The sequence below is a fragment of the Adiantum capillus-veneris genome, chromosome 2 (assembly GCF_014529385.1).
Source record: "Adiantum capillus-veneris isolate H3 chromosome 2, ASM1452938v2, whole genome shotgun sequence".
NCBI lineage: Eukaryota > Viridiplantae > Streptophyta > Polypodiopsida > Polypodiales > Pteridaceae > Adiantum > Adiantum capillus-veneris.
In genome coordinates, this window is record NC_140932.1 from 161738884 (window position 1) to 161757451 (window position 18568).

General features: G+C 46.5%; 1 protein-coding gene across 4 annotated transcripts in view; it reads right to left on the minus strand.

Annotated features, from left to right (window-relative positions):
• LOC147463975 (Beta-ketoacyl synthase) overlaps window positions 1-18260 on the minus strand; it is a 48958-nt gene extending 30698 nt beyond the window's left edge. For 2 of the 4 annotated variants that reach the window (XM_086492096.1, XM_086492114.1), the window contains exon 1: window positions 17942-18255. In XM_086492096.1, coding sequence (XP_086348222.1) covers window positions 17942-18050 — 109 coding nt within the window. In that variant the 5' untranslated portion in view covers window positions 18051-18255. Of the gene's footprint in view, window positions 1-17941 lie in introns of all 4 variants that reach the window. The other 2 variants (XR_015185519.1, XM_086492106.1) reach the window with 2 other exon arrangements.
• Between the last annotated feature and the right edge of the window lie 308 nt (window positions 18261-18568).

Consider the following 18568-nt stretch of genomic DNA (forward strand, 5'->3'; position numbering starts at 1 on the left):
CAGACGAGGCATTGCTTCACTACAGAGGATGCAGGAGCAGCATCCAGACAGTCCATGGCTGGAGGAGCAGTTACAGCAGGCTCGACAGGAGCTTGCTTGCACAGAGGAGAGGCGCCATGAGTTTGCCTTTCACCGACAGGCATCTCAATGGACTCAGGTAGGTGACAGAGTGACAGGTGCCTTTTTTGAGACAGTAGGACCTCGGCACTCGCATGCCAAGGTCACTCAGCTGAGGAGACCCGATGGGTCAGTTGCTTGTGAGCCTGAGGATATGCGTGCAGTTGCTACTGACTTTTACCGTGAGCTACTGACGGCTGAGCCCCAGTCAGAGAGACAGGATGCATACAGGGAGCAGGATTGGGCGCAGATGCCTTGTCTTGTGACTGAGGAGATGCGCCAGAGGCTGGAGATACCTCTTCAGCTTGATGAGCTGCATACGGCTCTTAGGGCCCTTCCTCGTGGTAGCTGTCCAGGTGAGGATGGGCTGACTCCCAGCTTCTTCTTGGAGTACTGGGACTTGCTTGGCCCAGATCTTTGTAGTGCCTTTTAGTACATTCTGCACACAGGAGTGATGCCGGATAGCATGAGTGAGGGCTTGATTTACCTCATTCCAAAGGAGGGTGGCTCCTTGGATGAGATTCGACATTGGCGCCCCATCACCATCCTCAACTCAGCCTACAAAATTCTTGCCAAGGCTCTGAGTTTGAGGATTCAGCCACTTTTGGAGAGCCTTATACATGGGACTCAGACAGGTTTTGTCAAGGAACGCAGTATCCTTGACAACATCTTCACTTTCTGGGAGGCTTCTGCCCTGGCACGTCTCCGTGGGGAGGACCTTGTGATTCTTCTTCTCGATTTTGAGAAGGCATACGACAGAGTTGACTAGGACTTTCTAGAGGGCACGCTTCGCAGGATGGGCTTTTCAGATGCTTGGATCAGAGGGGTGTCAACTTTGTACAGACAGGCTCACAGTTAGGTGCTTTTGGCAGGAGGTAGAGGTGAGCGCTTCATGCTCACACGATCGGTCAGACAGGGTTGTCCTCTTGCCCCCTTTCTCTTTCTATTCTATGCGGAGGCGATGAGCAGATTTTTGGTGTCACAGCAGGTTGGTTTGAGGGGCTTAGCACTCCCGATACGGGGAGATGAGCTTCTGGACGTTGAGTTTGCCGACGACTCAGCCTTGTACCTAGAGGGCCAGGAGGCCAATTTACACAGGTGTGGGCAGGCTCTTGAGACCTTCTGCTGTTTATCGGGCGCATTGATCAACTGGAGAAAGACAGTGGCTTTCTCGATTGGCAGTGCTCCTGTGCCAGAGTGGATGCCAGGAGAGGGTTTCAGGTGGATCCCCCCAGGGACTGCAGTTCGATACTTGGGTTGTCAGGTTGGTTTGGATTTGTCCCCCGAGCAGCAGATTGCTCCTCTTCTCATGTCCATCAGGAGAAAGCTGTTACACTAGAGTTCAGCACGACTTTCGCTGGCTGGTAGAGTAGTAGTTGCCAACCAGGTGCTGTTGGCAACTATGTGGTACATCACTTCTTGCTGGATCTTCTCGAGTTCTTGTATCAGCCAGGTAGAGAGGCTGATCAGGAACTTCCTTTTGTCAGGTCGCGACACTCAGGTTTCCCGAGCCAAGGTGGCTTGGTCGGTCATCACACTTCCTTGTTCTCAGGGAGGGCTTGGGATCATTGATCCAGCACAGCAGAGCAGAGCCCTTCTTGGGAAGTTCGTCGTCAAAGGACTTCTTCCAAGCGAGGAGCCCTAGAAAGAGTTCTTGTTGCAGAGGCTTCGTGCCAGGGTGCCTCAGTCAGGAGGCCCTTGGCAACCTTCGACCAGATGGATCTTTACAGAGTTACGCCGAGTTGGTTTGAGCAGGAGACTGGAGGACCGATTCACTGTGAGTTTGCTTCGCTCTTGGGAGCTCTTACGGCGTGGCCTAGAGCAGAGACAACCGACATGCACGGAGGAGCGCCTACGACAGCCCCTCGTCTGGAACCCCATGGTTAGCACTCAGAGAGGCCACTTGGTTGGGAGTAGGTCTCATGTTTCATGGGGTCCCATGGCAGCAGGCATAGTCACAAGGGACGCATTCCGGGACGGGGGAACGGGGGACGGGGGACGGGGCTGAAATGGATTTTTAGTGTAAAAAAGAGAGCGGTACGGCAAGTGGGGACGGAAAAGTGGGGACGGGAAGCCCGAAAAAGGGCGTCCCCTGTTACTATGGCAGCAGGTCCAACGCGCTCTCTAGGTGACTGGCTAGAGTTCACAGGTTTGTCAGAGGAGGTGCAGGGTGTCCAGCTACAGGGCATGAGAGGGGTTCAGAGCATGTGTCAGGACATCTCAGAGTCAATTCCAGCTAAGTGGCTCACGCCTCTCGAGCCAGTAGCACCCTCATGGATGGGAGCCTTCACACGACTGGAGGTTCTCATCTCAGTCAGGGCTTGTTCAGAGACTGTCCCAGCCCTGTTCTTAAAGCTACAGGGTGGGGGACGTTTACAGCGAGTTACAGTAGAGGCCCCGCAGGTAGCAGAGTGCTGTTTCCAGAGGATCCGAGTTGTGGGCATCTGTGGGAGGACTTGCGTCATAGATCCTGACCCAACAGCTCTCGAGACAGGACACTGGAGGCTATGGGCTTGGGAGTGTTGTCCACTGGCACGAGTACAGTGGGATCCTGGTGAGTGGCTATGGAGGGACCCCTTCTCTTCTGCAGACCGCCCAGGAGTCCCCTTCTTCCAGTACACTGTTCGGCTTGGACGTCATATACTCCCAGAGGCCCGCCCCGCTGCAGCACGTCATTGGCAGGAGGAGGGTCTCACAGTTGAGTTCTTGGCAGCTTTTTGGCAGAGGCTATGGGACTCCAGACAGCCGAGGCGCGTCACTTTGTTCCAGTGGTTGGTTGCACACAGAGCCACAGCAGTAGGGAGCTGGCTTATGCATAGTGGTCTCTCGGCCGCATGTACAGCCTGTGACCAGTTGGTGGAGAGTCAGCGACACTGTCTTTGGGACTGTCCTTCGGCCCAGCAGGTGTGGCTACGAGTTCTTCGGCTGATGCCTACCCTCTCCGCGGCTCGACAGTACACTTGGGGGGCAGCGGCTTGGTCCACCCTCACGGGCCCGGCACTACAGTTTGAGCTATCTTCTACCAGCAGGATGATAGTGATACAAGGGGGGCGACCTGCACTCCAGCCAGCTACAGACCTTACTCCACAGGAGTGGTGCATTGAGAGACAGGAGTGCTGGGAGCTCATCAGCGGCCTAGCTCTTTGGTTCATCTGGCGGGCCCGTTGTTTCCGCATCTTTGAGGCTCGCCCTGTACCACCAACAGAGACTGTTCGTGACTTTTGGCTAGAGCTGATCCATACTCTCAGAGGACAGCTTGAGGGACTACAGGGCAGCTCCGACCGCATGCGGGAGCGCCGCGAGGCTTTCCTTCGACTCTGGCGCCCTAGGCCTTTCTACACCATGGTCCAGGGGGTGCTCAGATGGCACTACTGTCCACCTGTGTGGCTCTTCCCTCCTCCCATTTCTTGATTTAGCCCCATTGTATATATGTTGTTTTTTCATTGGGAGAGTCTCCCCATCATGCGTGTTGTAGCCCTCTCTTGCAGAGGTGGATGTAGCCCTATGGGCAGTTTTCATTAACTAATAGAAGGATCTTTTTCTTGAAAAAAAAAAAAAAAAAACGCTAGGCAGTAGGCTACCAAATGCTACTGAAGAGGTCTTGTATTGCTGAATTCACTGGCTGAAATCACTGCTTGGAATCGCCAAGGCAAGGCTGAACTTGCTGGGGAGGCTTGATGAAAAATGCCAGCCAAGGGGGGGGAAGTCTTGCTGAGAGAGAGAAGGGGAACCGCTGCACTTGGCCTGTGTTCTCCTTGCTCTTCTGCCAAATAGTGCTAGACTAGGTTTGCTTACATATTATCTTACCCAAATTGCCCTACTCAGTTCCCAACAAAAGTCACTTAAAATAATAAGTGAAAAATGTCAAAAAATAGAGAAAATAGGTTTAATGCACTGGAAAATGCTCCTGACGGATTCTGATGGATTCTGATGGTAATGCTTGATGATCATGATGTGTGCAACCAAAGGATATGCATCTACTCTAAGTGCCTGGGCATGCACGCTCTGTGAACAGACTCACAAAAGTGCCAGAACACTTCCTAAGCTAGACTGACTGGACTGACTGAACCCTTGTCATGCTGTAGCTTGTCCACGGACACATAGGGTTGGATGTGTCACGTGACATCCCCTCCTTTTTAAAGTGAGGTACTGGTACCAGCTGCATGGCTTCCTTGTAGTCTGCCAACAACTCTGGATAATCCTTGAAAAACTCTTCGTCGACCCACACTGCTTCGTGGGTTCCTTGATCCTTGAACTTCAAAAAGTATTGTCTCACTTGCGTCTTCGAACCATGTAAACCGATGCAACAACGTCATCGATGATCTCCGGTTCTTCTTCTTCTGAAATGTCCTTTGGAGGCGTTCCCTGAAACACTTTCAACCAAGAAACATGGAAAACATTGTGCATTGACTACGAGTTAGGCAAATGCAATTTCATTGAAACCTCATTTATCTTTTGAAATGACACGAAATGAACCATACATTCGAAAAGACAATTTTGGACACTTCTTTCCAACTTGCTTAAGACATTGCTTCATGATTTTTAAATACACCCAATCCCCTTTCTTGATCGAAACATCCTGACGATGCTTATTAGCCTGCCGTGAATAAGATTCATGAGCCTTGCTTAGCCAAAGCTTCACACTCTCAGAAATCTCATCCAATGACTGACTTTCAACATTGGCATCAGGCATTTGACTGACCGAGCGAGTCAAAAGTGACTGGAACGGACGGCCAAAAGCTGCCTCATACGGAGTTCGACCAATGGCAGAGGAAAAAGAGTCATTCAAAATAGCCTGAACCAATGAGAGATAGAGCTTCCATTGAGACTGCTGATGATGCACATATGACTTTAAAACATCAAAGCCAATTGATTGTAAATCTTTGTCTGACCATTTGACTGTGGATGAAAAGCCCATGAAAAATTCAACTTAGTGCCAAAATTTTCAAAGAGTGCACGCCAAAAATTGGACGTGAACTTAACATCCCTATCTGAAACAATCGATTTTGGCAAACCACCGAGGGGGTACCAATGCTTAATGAACAACCTTGCTACATCTTGTGCGGTGACTGTGGCTTTACAAGAAATCAACATACAAAACTTGCTGAAACGATCGAAAATTGTCAAACATTGAGTATTTCTTGAATGCAAACTTGGTGGAAGATTAGTCACAAAATCCATGGAAATATCTTGAAAAGGTCCATCGAGAATAGACAGCGGAAGCAAGAGACCTTGTTGCTTACCCCGAAGAGCTTTTACCTTTTGACATATAGTGCATTGTGACATAACAAAACACATCCTTTCGCATTTGAGGCCAATAAAAGAATCTTTCTAATTTTTCCAACGTGGTGTTCATTCCCCTCTGCCCACCCGTGAGAGAATCATGTGTATCATGCAATATAGTTGGCTTGAGAGAAGACAACACATATAAACGTTGACGAAAATACAACAAACCATCACGAATGAGATAGTTGCTTGGCCCTTGGGAAGCAAGAGCCTGCAACCAATGCTTACCAAACTCGAAATCTGCATACTGATTCTTCATGATGTCGAAAGACACACCCTGAATAGAAAATGTGGACCTTGACTCAAGAGCCAAAATCTGTCCTTTGCACCTCAACGCATCTGCAACAAGGTTAGCTTTTTCAACCCCATACTCAATCAGACCTCCAAATTGCTCAAAAAATTGTGACCACCGTGCTTGGCGATCACTCCAATGTGCAATAGGCATAGACTGGAGCCACTTGAGGTCTTGATAATCTATGCGAACTGTAAACTCTCTACCATATAGGAAATGCTTCCAATGCTTAAGAGAGTGAATGACACACAAAAGTTCTTTATCATAAACTGAATAATTCTTTTCTGCACTATTGAGCTACCGGCTAAGGAACGCTACTAGACAACCATGTTGTCGAAGCACAGCACCTATGGCAACATTGCTCGCATCCGTCCATACCTCAAAGGGATCATCCCAAGAGGCAAGGATAAGACACAGTGCTTCTGTCACCGCAACCTTGAGCTGCGAAAGCCTCAATGGCTCCTTACGGCAACTCTACACGCTGACGACGAGTCTTTACCCCTTTCAACACATCAATCATAGCCACGGCAATGCGTGCAAAATTCTCTATGTGCGAACTATATGCTTGACATAAACCAAGAAAAGAATACACATCATATGCAATTTTGGGCAAATCCCAATTACAAACCTATTCCACCTTCGTGGGATCTAGTTTGACGCCTTCTGCAAAAATGATATTACCCAGATAAGTGACTTTAGTAAGAAAAAATTCAGACTTCTTAGCTGCAATGTACAACTGACACTCATCCAAACGGGTTAGTACCCTTTCGACATCCTTTTCATGTTGTTCCACGATGCAAAAAAAATGAGAATATCAAATAAGAAAGATGAACACACATACACCGACCATATCGCCGAAACGGCCTACCATGAGACGATTAAATGTACCCACGGCACCTGTCAATCCAAAAGGCATAACAATATACTTCCATTGCCCTCGCTCGGTACGAAAAGCGGTCTTGAAGATGTCGCCTTTGAATACCCGTACCTGATGGTATCCATTCTTGAGATCGACCTTGTTGAAAACCTTTGCCCCATTGAGCCTATCTAGGATATACTCAATACGAAGCATCGGAAACTTGTTCTTGACGGTCATCTTGTTCAATGCCTTGTAATCAACACACAAACGAGACGAACCATCCTTCTTGCGAACAAACAAAATAGGAGCAGCAAAAGGACTTACACTAGGACGTATGAATCCTCTGGCCACCAACATGAGTTGTCGCTCTAACTCTTCCTCCTGTGTCTTGTTCAAACGGTAGGGAGCCTTACTAACAGGCTATGCCCCCTCCATAAGCTCGATGCGATGGTCCTCCGGCCGCTCGGGTGGGAGACGGGGTGGAAGATCATCCTACAAAAAGAGATGCTTAAACTTGGTAAACAAATCTGAATACTTAGCTGGAGCCTGAATGCTCTGGGAAACTGGAGCAGCATAGATGAATGCCGCTTGTGCTCCTCGTCGTAATTCACGCTTTACCTGCACATGAGAAATGAGAGGCAAAGAATGTAGACCCTCCTCAGTATGAATGATGATGGGGGAGTCCGCCTTGGCATTTAATGTGAGAGTGTTGGCCTCCCAATCAATGAGAGGGTTATGCTCACGAAACCATCTAATGCCCAAAAGCATATCGCATCCTCAAAGAAGAGACACGATAAATTTCCTACAGAAAGCAGCTTTGCTGAACTGTAAACAACACATCAAGGTACTCTTTCGTGATGAGAGAGTCCATACCGGGAGCGAAGCCAGAAACCTCGAGAGGAGTTTTGTGACTAACCTCTAGGCGGGCTCTCTCAACAAGAGTGACTAATCACATCATGCATACTGCCTGGATTAAACAATATGATAAAACGCTGACCCTTTACATGACCATAACACTTCATGGGAAACTCATCAATGTGTGTGTTAGAGACATGAGAAGATTCAGCTTGGTTCATTAAAGTGCTTGTGGTTCTTCATCTAGAACCTTCCTCTGAATGGCCTTCGTAGGATCCTATCCTGCATGGTGCATTAGGGGCCACTTTGGATCCACAACAATCTGCAAAAGTGGGTCCCTCAGCCTGTACAATCTCTGAAGAACAAGGTACATGTATGCAAACCTGGTCTTCGAGGGCCGCACCATATCCAATGTGTTGTGGCTCCTGAAAATCACTAGAGCTTGGTGCTTCTTGCGGAAAAAAGTGGTAATCCTCGTTGCCTCACACACAATAGGCTGAACCCATGGCAATTTTCATATGTCCTCCATGAGTAAGTCTAGGCAATGGGCGGCACATGGAGTCCACACAATGCGAGGGAAATCCCTCTCTACCATATCACCCATGGCCTTGCAATTGCTAGCATTATCGGTAACAACCCGCAAGTAGCCAAACAATGTACATTGAAATAGTAGAGGTAGAACAAAAAAACACAAGGAGAAGAGATCCCAGCAGCAAGATGGGGAAATTGAATTTACCTGCACCACATTCTCCTTTCCCACCTCAAGAATGGCCTGACGAATATGTTTGTAGATGAACTCTGCAATGATCTTCTCACCTGCCTTTCCAACATCCACGGCTACCAAGGCAAGAGGAGACTAGAATGTTGATGATGTGGCCTCTATGTACATCACTCCATCCATCAGAAATGATAGAACACCCAAAAGTCTGCCACCCAGCTTTTACTGGAGTGACTGCTCTGTCAATGACCGCTTTCTGCTCATCTAGCATACTTGTATGCATCTTGTTGTAATCCAAGCCAATCCACGACTCTGTGGGGCCAACCTGAGAAATGGCTCTGACCATCTTCTTCCATTGATCTGTTCAAAGCACATTGAATGCAATATTGCACTCTACAAGAGTGCAAGCAATCTCCATCTCTGCTATCTTTTCTCTCTCTTTCACCCAAGACTGAGAGTTTACGCGTGAAGGCAACGTGGTCTGCCTCAGTGCATTGGTGGGAGTTGTGGACCGTTCATCCCAATGTCCTCCTCATCATGCCCTACTACACGAGCTCTTTTCCTACTAGTGCCGACACTGGAGGGCACACTAGTCTGAGAGCCAGAACCCATCCCTCCATCTCTTGGATTGTCACCAAGGTCCCCAAGTAATGCATCCTGCAAGGCATCCTGTGAAATCAAAGACCCCCTCGAAGGTGCCCTCGATGCTCAGGAGAAATGCTCTCGAATTAGGTTTTCCTTGATTAGAGGTGGAATCTTCTCACAGCCATCGCAATGATTTGTAGTACCTATCCCTGTAAGATGCTTGAGAACACGAGTAATAGTACTTGTCTTGCTTTCCCCACAGTATTTGCATTGCCACTGACGAGTACCCGTCCCTTGCTGACCCGGCGTAGTAACTACTCGGATCACGTGGGTGTGCATGTCCCACACTGGGTTGGGTTTGCGAGGCATCTTACTGATCACCTACAAGAGAGGAGCACTCACTGGTCTACTGCACTCTGCACAGTACCTGTGTGTTCTTACCAGAAGCGCATAAAATTCAGCCGCAAAAGACGTTTTTCGATAATACCTCCCAGCGCCTGAAATAGGGCCAAAAAAAATTTATAAAAAAAACACCGGTACACTACGTATCCGTACATACCGTATGGTACGGTACGGATGTACTGTACTGATACGATCCGTACGTACGTACGGATGCAACCTTGGCATGCCATTCTCGAGACGATAGTCTCCGACAGGGACCCCAGGTTCACGAGTTTGTTTTGGAAGGCAATTTGGGAGAACATTGGCACGTGGTTGCAGTTCTCATCATCTTTCCACCCACAGACTGACGGGCAATCTGAGATTGCCAATTCAATGGTTTTAGATTTATTGAAGTCTTATATCTCGGATCAGAAGACTCAATGGGAAAAGTATCTACCTTTGGTGAAATTTGCCTACAACAACACGATACACTCTTCGACGGGGAAGGCGCCATTTGAGATTATTGAAGGTGCTGTGAAGGTTCCACCCTTCCTAAGCACAAAAGATAAGATTTTTGAAGCCGATGAGTACACGCGCGACTTAGACACGGCTTTTGCCAAGGTCCGCGAGGCTTTGCAAAAATCTCAGAAAAGACAGAAAAAGGCAGCAGATCGCCATCGTCGCGATTTGAAATTGAAGGAGGATGATTGGGTGCTCTTACGTTTTGAGAAGGCACGCCTAAGAAAGAAGAAGGGAAAGGAGAGGCTTTTTCCAAAGCTTAGTATGCGATACTACGGACCTTTCCAGATCTCCGAAAAGATCAATGATGTCTCCTTCCGACTGAAACTGCCTAACACTTGGAGGATTCACAATGCATTTCATGTGAGTCTCTTGAAACCTTTTAAAGGTGATGTGCCCGAAGATGGGGAGCCTGATGAGCAACCCGAAGTGGAAGAAAACGAGGAGATCCTTGTTCCTGAACAGATTTTGGCACATAAGGACAGAAAGAGTAAGGGTAAAGTAAGAAGGCGGTTCTTGGTTAAATTCAAGAACTATCCTGCATTGGATGCAAAGTGCATGGAGGAGGACCTAATGCAAAGTGCATGGAGGAGGAGGACCTAGCAGATACTCCTCATATTGTGAAACTTTACCTTAAGCTTTTGGTTTAGCATAGTCTACTCCAAATGGAACCCCGAATTCAGCTTGGCCGGAGATTTGGTGCAGTGGGTTGCACAAGAGGAGAGTTACTCCGCTCCTTTGTCAACAGATGCCTTGATTTTTGAATACTGATGTCTCTTTGAGCTTCAGGGATACTGAGAGCTGACAGTATTCTACTATATGACTTTATGAAATGGAATTCCCGAATATGAAACTGATTTGTTCTTGACTTGTTTTTAAGTGCAGAAACTGATAGACGAAATGGCTGCAGCATTTTGGTCTGAATGATCTTGATAGACATGGTTGCAATAGGAGTTAGTCAATCGGGCATCTATGAGGTCTTTAGTGAATCTAGATGCGATTGCTAATTACATTGCCGATAAATCATGGTCTGAGGTCCGAACGAACTCAATGTGATTTGTCATGTGATGTCATGTCAAGTGATGTCCTGTGATGTCGTGTGATGTGACTGTCGATTGGTACATGTGCTAGATGTGTGTTTCTAGTGCATCCATACTAACAGTCAGTGTCTACTAAGACACTTTATGGCTTCTGTCTATTTTGCAAGTGTAATCGAGGGCAATTACAATGCTTTCAAGAGGGGGGTATACTACAAACTGCTGACGTGTCGAAACCCTAATTCTGCTGAAACCCTAACCCAAAAATCAAAAACCCTAATTTTGCCCGAGACCCTAATTCTACTGAAACCCTAACCCTAAAATCAAAAACCCTACGAAGAAGCAACAGAAGAAGAAGAAGAAGTTTTACAAACTTACAAAGTCTCGACGAGTGGCCTATTTTTAAAGAAGAGTTCCCACCAACTTATGGGACCACGTCCGATGGGGCCCAAGTGACATAAAGGCATTAAAAATAAAGCAGAACACACTCAAAAGACTTGGCACATCAAAATATGATGATATGGCACCTGTACAGACATTCCGAAATTCGCGACGGATTTTAGAGAAATCCCGAAATTTTAGGAAAGTGATTTTTTGGGGTCAGCTTTTCATATTTGATGCTTTTAGGCTTTGGGCCTTTAAATATGAGCCTTGGGGGGCCTCTCTGGCACTCTTCAACGCGCAAATTACAGAGGAGGTACTCTCGGACTGTTGTATTTTGCGAATCAGCAGTAATATAAAGAAATACCGAAAGGGGCACCAAGGTTTAGGGCCAATACTCTCTGGGGTGAAATTCCGCCACTCCGTGTCACGTGTCGTCCCTCTCTATTTCAGTTCAGTTGTTATTTGAAGTGCTTAAAATTGTTCAGTCTTTTCTTTTCTATTGGCACGTGGTGCCCGTCTTGTGACAGTGGTATCAGAGCATCAGGCGTGTGCTTTTCTGAAAGCATACCGGTCCTACAAAAGAGTAGACAGAGCTATCGATGGAATTTTATTGGAGGTATCTTCGCCCTCAACCCCGAACTTATTAGCCACTCCCACCCTTACTTCATCGCGCATAGGGCGCGCTCCCGCCTTCACCACTCATGTCTTACAGGGCATAAGCCATTAAGATCACTTGCAAAAGAAGGATCCCAGATTTGTTTCGAGTCATTGTTTTTCTCAGAAGCAGTGCCGTGTAGATGTTGATGTCTATAGCTACCAAGCCGCACACTTCCAAGGACTTGGCAAGCTTTCAAGAAAATTTTTGTCCGAAGTTATATGGTTTATGACATCTTCCTTCGGAGTGCAACTTCTGGCAGAGTGGGGTATCCTGAAATGCTTGCCATGGCAACCCTAGCAGATTATATCTTGAAATTTCTCGACATCTCTCTGCAGATGTCTCTTCTCGAGTTGATAACCTTGGAGGTTCGGTGTGATTGCTATCTCTTGGGACTACCATTGCCGCCAAAGAAACATTGTTTGTCCAAGAGCTGATGGACCATGCTGTGCTCAGCTACGACCTTATGGAATGAACCTAATCCTAATTTTGGTGCAAGTTTAAGGATGGAAAGTCAATCGACTTTTCGAGCTCAACTGATGTCGAGATTTCTTTTTAAGTTTGAAATCTGTTTGAGAACTTGTTTGGTGATCGTGTTTGAAATTTGTTTGAAATGGATGGTATCTGTTTTGAACCTGTTTTGGTGCCGATTTGAATTGTTTGACTCTGGTTTGATACTGGTTTCAATGATTGGTGATTTTACTCCCGGGTGCAGAAGTGAGAAATACTGTTTTGGTATTGTTTGAACCTCGGAACGATACAAGCCGATGCCTCGGGAGCGTTTCGTTGTATGTTTGAAAACCTCGAAACGACGCAGGCCAATGCCTGGGGAGCGTTTCGTTGTATGCTAGAAAACCTCCGAACGACGCAAGCCGATGCCTGGGGAGCGTTTGGTTGTACAGTCCTCTGAGCTCATGGCCCGGACCTTTTAAGGTTATTTGCGGGAGGAGTGACGAGGTAGTCGTTAAGTAGCTTCATACCGCAGATCGTTTGTCTCGGGGGTTGCTCAGCGGCGTTGTTTGTTGTGTCTTGTAACATGCATATGTAAGCATTTGTGTTGCATTGTGATGTGCCAATAACTGAATATTCCTAATTGGATGAGATTGTTGGGTATGTAATTTTAGTGCATCAAAACACCCGTGGAAGATCAATACGGTCTGAGTGTGATGGCTAATTTTACTACGCCGGAATACTAAGAGTTCCGATTTGGACGAAAGGAGAAGCTAACTCCTTGATCAAAACAACCGAAAGCAGAAGCTAACTCCTTAATCAAAAGAGCAGAAAGGAGAAGCTAACTCCTTGATCAAAACAGCCAAAAGGAGAAGCAAATTCCTTGATCAAAAGAGCAGAAAGGAGAAGCTAACTCCTTGATCAAAACAGCCGAAAGGAGAAGCTAACTCCTTGATCAAAAGAGTAGAAAAGAGAAGCTAACTCCTTAATAAAAAGAGCAAATTGATTGTCCCTCGGAATGTCCATCGGAAATTTTTGAGCTAACTTGAGTTGTTTTGCAGATATGCTATAATCCAGGACAATTACTCTCTTTCAAGAAGGGGAGATGTTACAAACTGCTGACGTGTTGAAACCCTAACCCTAAAATCAAAAACCCTAATTCTGTCCGAAACCCTAATTTTGCTAAAATCCTAACCCTAAAATCAAAACCCTAATTTTGCCCAAAACCCTAACCCTAAAATCAAAACCCTACGAAGAAGCAGAAGAAGAAGAAGTTTTACAGTCTTAACGAGTGGCCTATTTTTAAAGAAGAGTTCCCACCAACTTATGGGACCCCGTCCGATGGGGCCCAAGTGACATAAAGGCATTAAAAATAAAGCAGAACACACTCAAAAGACTTGGCACATCAAAATATGATGATGTGGCACCTGTACGGACGTTCCAGAATTCGCGGCAGATTTTTAGGGAAATCCCGAAAGTTTAGGAAAGTGATTTTTTGGGGTCAGCTTTTCATATTTGATGCTTTTAGGCTTTGGGCCTTTAAATATGAGCCTTGGGGGCCCTCTCTGGCACTCTTCAGCGTGCAGATTGCAGAGGAGGTGCTCTCGGACTGTTGTATTTTGCGAATCAGCAATAATATAAAGAAATACCGAAAGGGGCGCCAAGGTTTGGGGCCAATACTCTCGGGGGTGGAATTCCGCCACTCCATGTCACGTGTCATCTGTCTCTATTTCAGTTCAGTTGTTATTTGAAGTGCTTAAAATTGTTCAGTCTGTTCTTTTCTATTGGCACGTGGTGCCCGTCTTGTGACAAGTTATGTCACAACTCTATGACGTGGCTGCCCCAATACACACACACCCTCATGCAAAGGGACCCCCCTCCCCCGACACGCTTGCTGTACCGACGTCCTAACTGGCTGATGCAGTGACGAGGCAAACAGTGTACGGCAGGGCTGGCAGCAGGCAGCGTAGGGAACCAGCAGGTGGACAGCCACGTGGCAGTGTGTGTGGATTACTGCGGCAGATTTGTCATGCTTTTTGGCTACACAATGTTGGCAGAAAATCTTACGTTGGGCCTTTTTGGGATTTGATTTATTTTCCACTAAGCAAGTGTGAGAGAGAGAGAGAGAGAGCTTTTTTTTTTTTTAAGTGCTTTTAAATTACCAAGCTTTTGGGGCTTTGCTTTTAGCATTCCTTGCAATCTTTAAATATGTGGGCAGGGCCTCACAACTCAGAGGATCTGGACGCAGAGTCTGAGAGTGAGCGCCTGCCTACACTCTTGTACTTTGAACACAAATTAATACAAAAAGAAATACCGAAAGAGGCGCCAATCTTTGGGGCCAATATTTCTAGGCACGGAACTCCGTCGGGCTAGTGTCGAATCAATTGTGAATTGTGAACTGTTTTGAAGTGATTCTTTGTGCTGTCGCGGTAGATTCTCGACTTGGAGTGTCCAAGTTTGTTACCACTGCTAACCTTAGTTGCTGGTTTCTTTCCAATGATTTTTGTTTAATTTTTGAGACTCTCTTTTTGAAGTTGCAAATGGTCGAACATTGTATGGCCAATGTGAATGGTAGTTTCACCCGCAGACAGGAAGTTGGTCGGCACTGGAATTTGTTTAGTAAGAGGATGTCTAGGCTCAGTTCAAGATCATGCAGGTCCCCCGTCACACTTAGCAAGTTGGTGGATACTAGGAAGTGAACTCAATAAAGGCATAGTGCCAAGGTGGGGTCATCAAAGGAAAGTACCCGACAGTTGGGCCACATTGCATTTTTGGATGCGGTCCCAGCGGGGATAGATGATCAGAGTGGGAGCCCAACGGAAGCATCTCCTAAAATTTAGGGAACTCCTATTTTGGGCCACGAAATTTGTTCGCGTCATTACCTCCGGAATGACAAAGGGAACATTTTAGAACTCTATTGCAAAGTCAACTGGGCAACCAGTGGGAGATTTTTAAGCGGCAACCCCGAAACGGAAAATTGCTTGTAAATGTGTCAAGTGGCACCTTTGCATGCACTTTCCTTATGCAAAAGAAGGTAGCGCTGAATTTCTGACTGAGAGAGCTCATTTGAGAGATTTTGTCACAATTTAAGAGCTATTGATTGTAAGCTTTCCCTCTCATGTACAGTGTGGTGCAAGAAGTCATGTCTTGCACACCTCACACTGCTCTCTCTCTTCCCTGTCTTGCACACCTCACACTGCTCTCTCTCTTCCCTTCCGTGCACTAATGTGATGCCCCACAAGAGGGCCCTTCATTTGACTCATGTATAGTTGTGAGGTCTTATGCTTTTTTGCTGAGGCAAGAGCCTCTCTGAGCAGGAACAGGAGTAGCTAACTGCTACTTCAAAAGCAGGCACCGGTGAGGGTGATAACCTCACCGTACAGGTGCGTTTTCAGCGCTGGTTATGCACTGAATTTGGACTGTTTTTCAGCCATACGAATGCCAGAACCATTGGGAACAATGCCCCACTGTCAGAGGATAGTTCAGGGACTGTTTTAGGGCTAAAAACAGGGCAAAAACCAGTAAATACAGCATGTTGAATTTACTATTTTTGGACAGAAATCAGAGGTTTTATGACAGTGGAAGTGAGTTCCACTATGAGAATTGGTTTCGGGCAAGTTTTGGGGCTGTTATGCTGCCGAAATTTTGCCAAAACAAGTATCCAGCTGGATACAGGTAAAGAATTCCCAGGACTCTTCTTGTAAGCTATCCTCTTAAAGAAAATAGAAATACCAAAAGGGGCGTCAATTTTGGAGCTACAAGTTGTCGGCGTCTGCTCAACCATTCTAGCTTCCGAGCCCTGTGTGTGTTTTAAGTGTTAATCCCCGTCGTAGGTTACTTTTGCAAGTTCTCTCTGTGAGTGTCTAAAATAAAGAATTTCAGGTGAAAGCCATAGCCTACCGCAGGGGGGCCGGTTTCATGCTACAAGTTGTTGGAACTTCTTTTGCTGCCTCGTCTGCCTGTAGTGAGCGCCTCCTCTTTTGCTTATATGCCTGCTAAAGGTTGGGCCGAGCAGTTACTCTTACAGCCCCATGACCTTGAAAATGTGACATAATAATTAAATAAATGAATAAAATGCCTGCAACTGAACTGCCCCAAAATGTCATGGAAAATTGGGTGTATTGCCTTCGACAATGCAAATGCTAGCTGGTACTTGGTGTGCAATCAGAGGATATATAACGTCTAGACATGTACGGCCTACACAAAGGCTCACAAAGGTGCCAGAACACTTCCTAGGCTAACCTGAACCCTAGACCTGAGATAGCTTGTCCACATGCACATAGGGTTAGATGTGCACGTGACATACCCTTCTTTTTAAAGTGAGGTCCTAATACCGAGCTGCATAGCTTCCTTGTAGTCTGCCAACAACTCTAGATAATCTCTGAAAAATATGGTCCCCACGTGTCCCCAAGAAATGTGGTTCAAGTCCTACCTTCGCTTTTCCCTTTTTTGCCCTTTTCTCTGTTGCTTTTGAAGTTTTAGGTTTTCTCCTCTTTCTTAGGCACTTTGCGAAAACATGCCCCACTTCACCACACCCAAAGATCTTTCCGTGCTTATAGTATTCTACCTTTTGCTAGGCAAACAGCTGAAGGGATGTGGATTTATTTCTCTAAACAAGCTTCTTGGCTTTCTTCTTTCCTTTTGAAGCATCTTCTTTTGTAGCCTTGGAGAGTGGCTCATCCATAGCATTATTCAAGGATTGTGACAACATGAAGAAATTGTCCAAAGCATGATCCATAAGCTGCTAAGTGCCAGAAGATTTTTGCTTCAAACAATCCTGTTGAATTTTTTCAATAGAATACAACAATATCTTTCCATTTGTTTCTTTAAAGACACATTCTCGAAAGAAGTGATCGATAGGAAAGTAGCCCAAAATCTAGATAGAGTATCTTCCTCTTTCATCCTCAGGGGGGTTCCATGCCGTCAAGACATCAGCTTCAAAGTGGACAGTCAACCAAATAGATGAGAACAACCTTTGAACTTGACCTACTAACTAGGAACTTTTCTCTGCAATAAAAGTATCCACCATCATGGTTGTGCATTCCCTTTGAGGTGGGATGCCACCTTGCTAACCTTGGAAGCTTTTGTAAAGTTGCCTCTTTAAAAGGTAGTGCCAAACTACTAGATCAAGGATAAAGCTCGATGGGACTAAGCAATGTAACGACATTCACAAATCATGACATTGTGACCCAAAGGGATTCCCGATAAAGCTAGCGGCTTACCACAGTCTCGGACAACCTACACCAAATCGAATACGATGAAGACCACCACGGTATGATTTCTCCGTGTTACGCGACATATACTGACCCTTGACAGCAAGAGTATGCAAAAAAGAGTGTGGAAAATGTTTGTGTATGTGATGTGAGCTGGATGATGGAAGGTGCACCTATGTGCTGAAAGGAAATGACCATAAGAATGAAGCTGTTGCCTATGTGTTGAATGGGGGTAAGTACGCAATTGCAGAAATCAGGCAAATGGGGCAACAGCACGACACGAGCTAGGAAGGGCAGCGGGTGGGGCAACTGAGGGGAGGCTAAACGGCTGAAGAGCGAGGGGCTGTTCAGGTTACGCATGCAGAGTTTTGCTCTCTCTCTCTCTCTCTCTCTCTCTCTCTCTCTCTCTCTCTCTCTCTCTGTGTGTGTGTGTGTGTGTGTGTGTGTTTATTAATGGCATCCCTGTTACCCTTCAAAAAGTTCTTCTCAAACGGTTCATCCCTGGTTGAGCTTGCTACAATCTTACGAACCAAGCCTAACCGACACATATACATGCACTTATGGTATAAACCAGTGTCATATCAACTTGCCTGTAACAACAACCCTCCGCCGAATTACACGAGGTGGCTCACCAAAGCTCGCATACCCGCGTCCGCGAAGAGGAACGCGTCTGTGCAAACTTCTTAACAGGTTTGCCATTGTTAAAGAAACCCAGCGTTAAATGAGTGTGTGGAAAATGTATGTCCGTGTCATGTGAGCTGGATGATGGAGCTATGCGCTGAAAGGAAATCACCGGATTAATGAGGCTGCTGCCTATGTGCTGTAGGTATGGGGATGACGGGCTGATGAGCAAGGCTCAAGCTATACGCAATTGCACCAGACGGGTAAATGAGCGGGTGGGCAACCGAAGGAACCGAAGGGAGCCTAGACAAGTGTGCCACATGTCTATATGCCTTTTGAAGTTTTGATGGAACTAGGCCAAGTGAGGTGGATGGCATCGAGGGTAACGAAGCGGGCCGATTGGGAGGGAATCCAATCGTTCGCATGGCAATTTGACGGCGTTCACATGGCAATTTGACGGGGGGTGGGGAGGAGGGCCCACGAGAGTGGCCATGTGACGCCTCTACCAGGATGACAAGGCGTTCCATGTGGGACGCCTTACCGATGTCACGTCATCCGAATTTTTAAAAACATGCATGCGGGTGACAGTCGAGTAT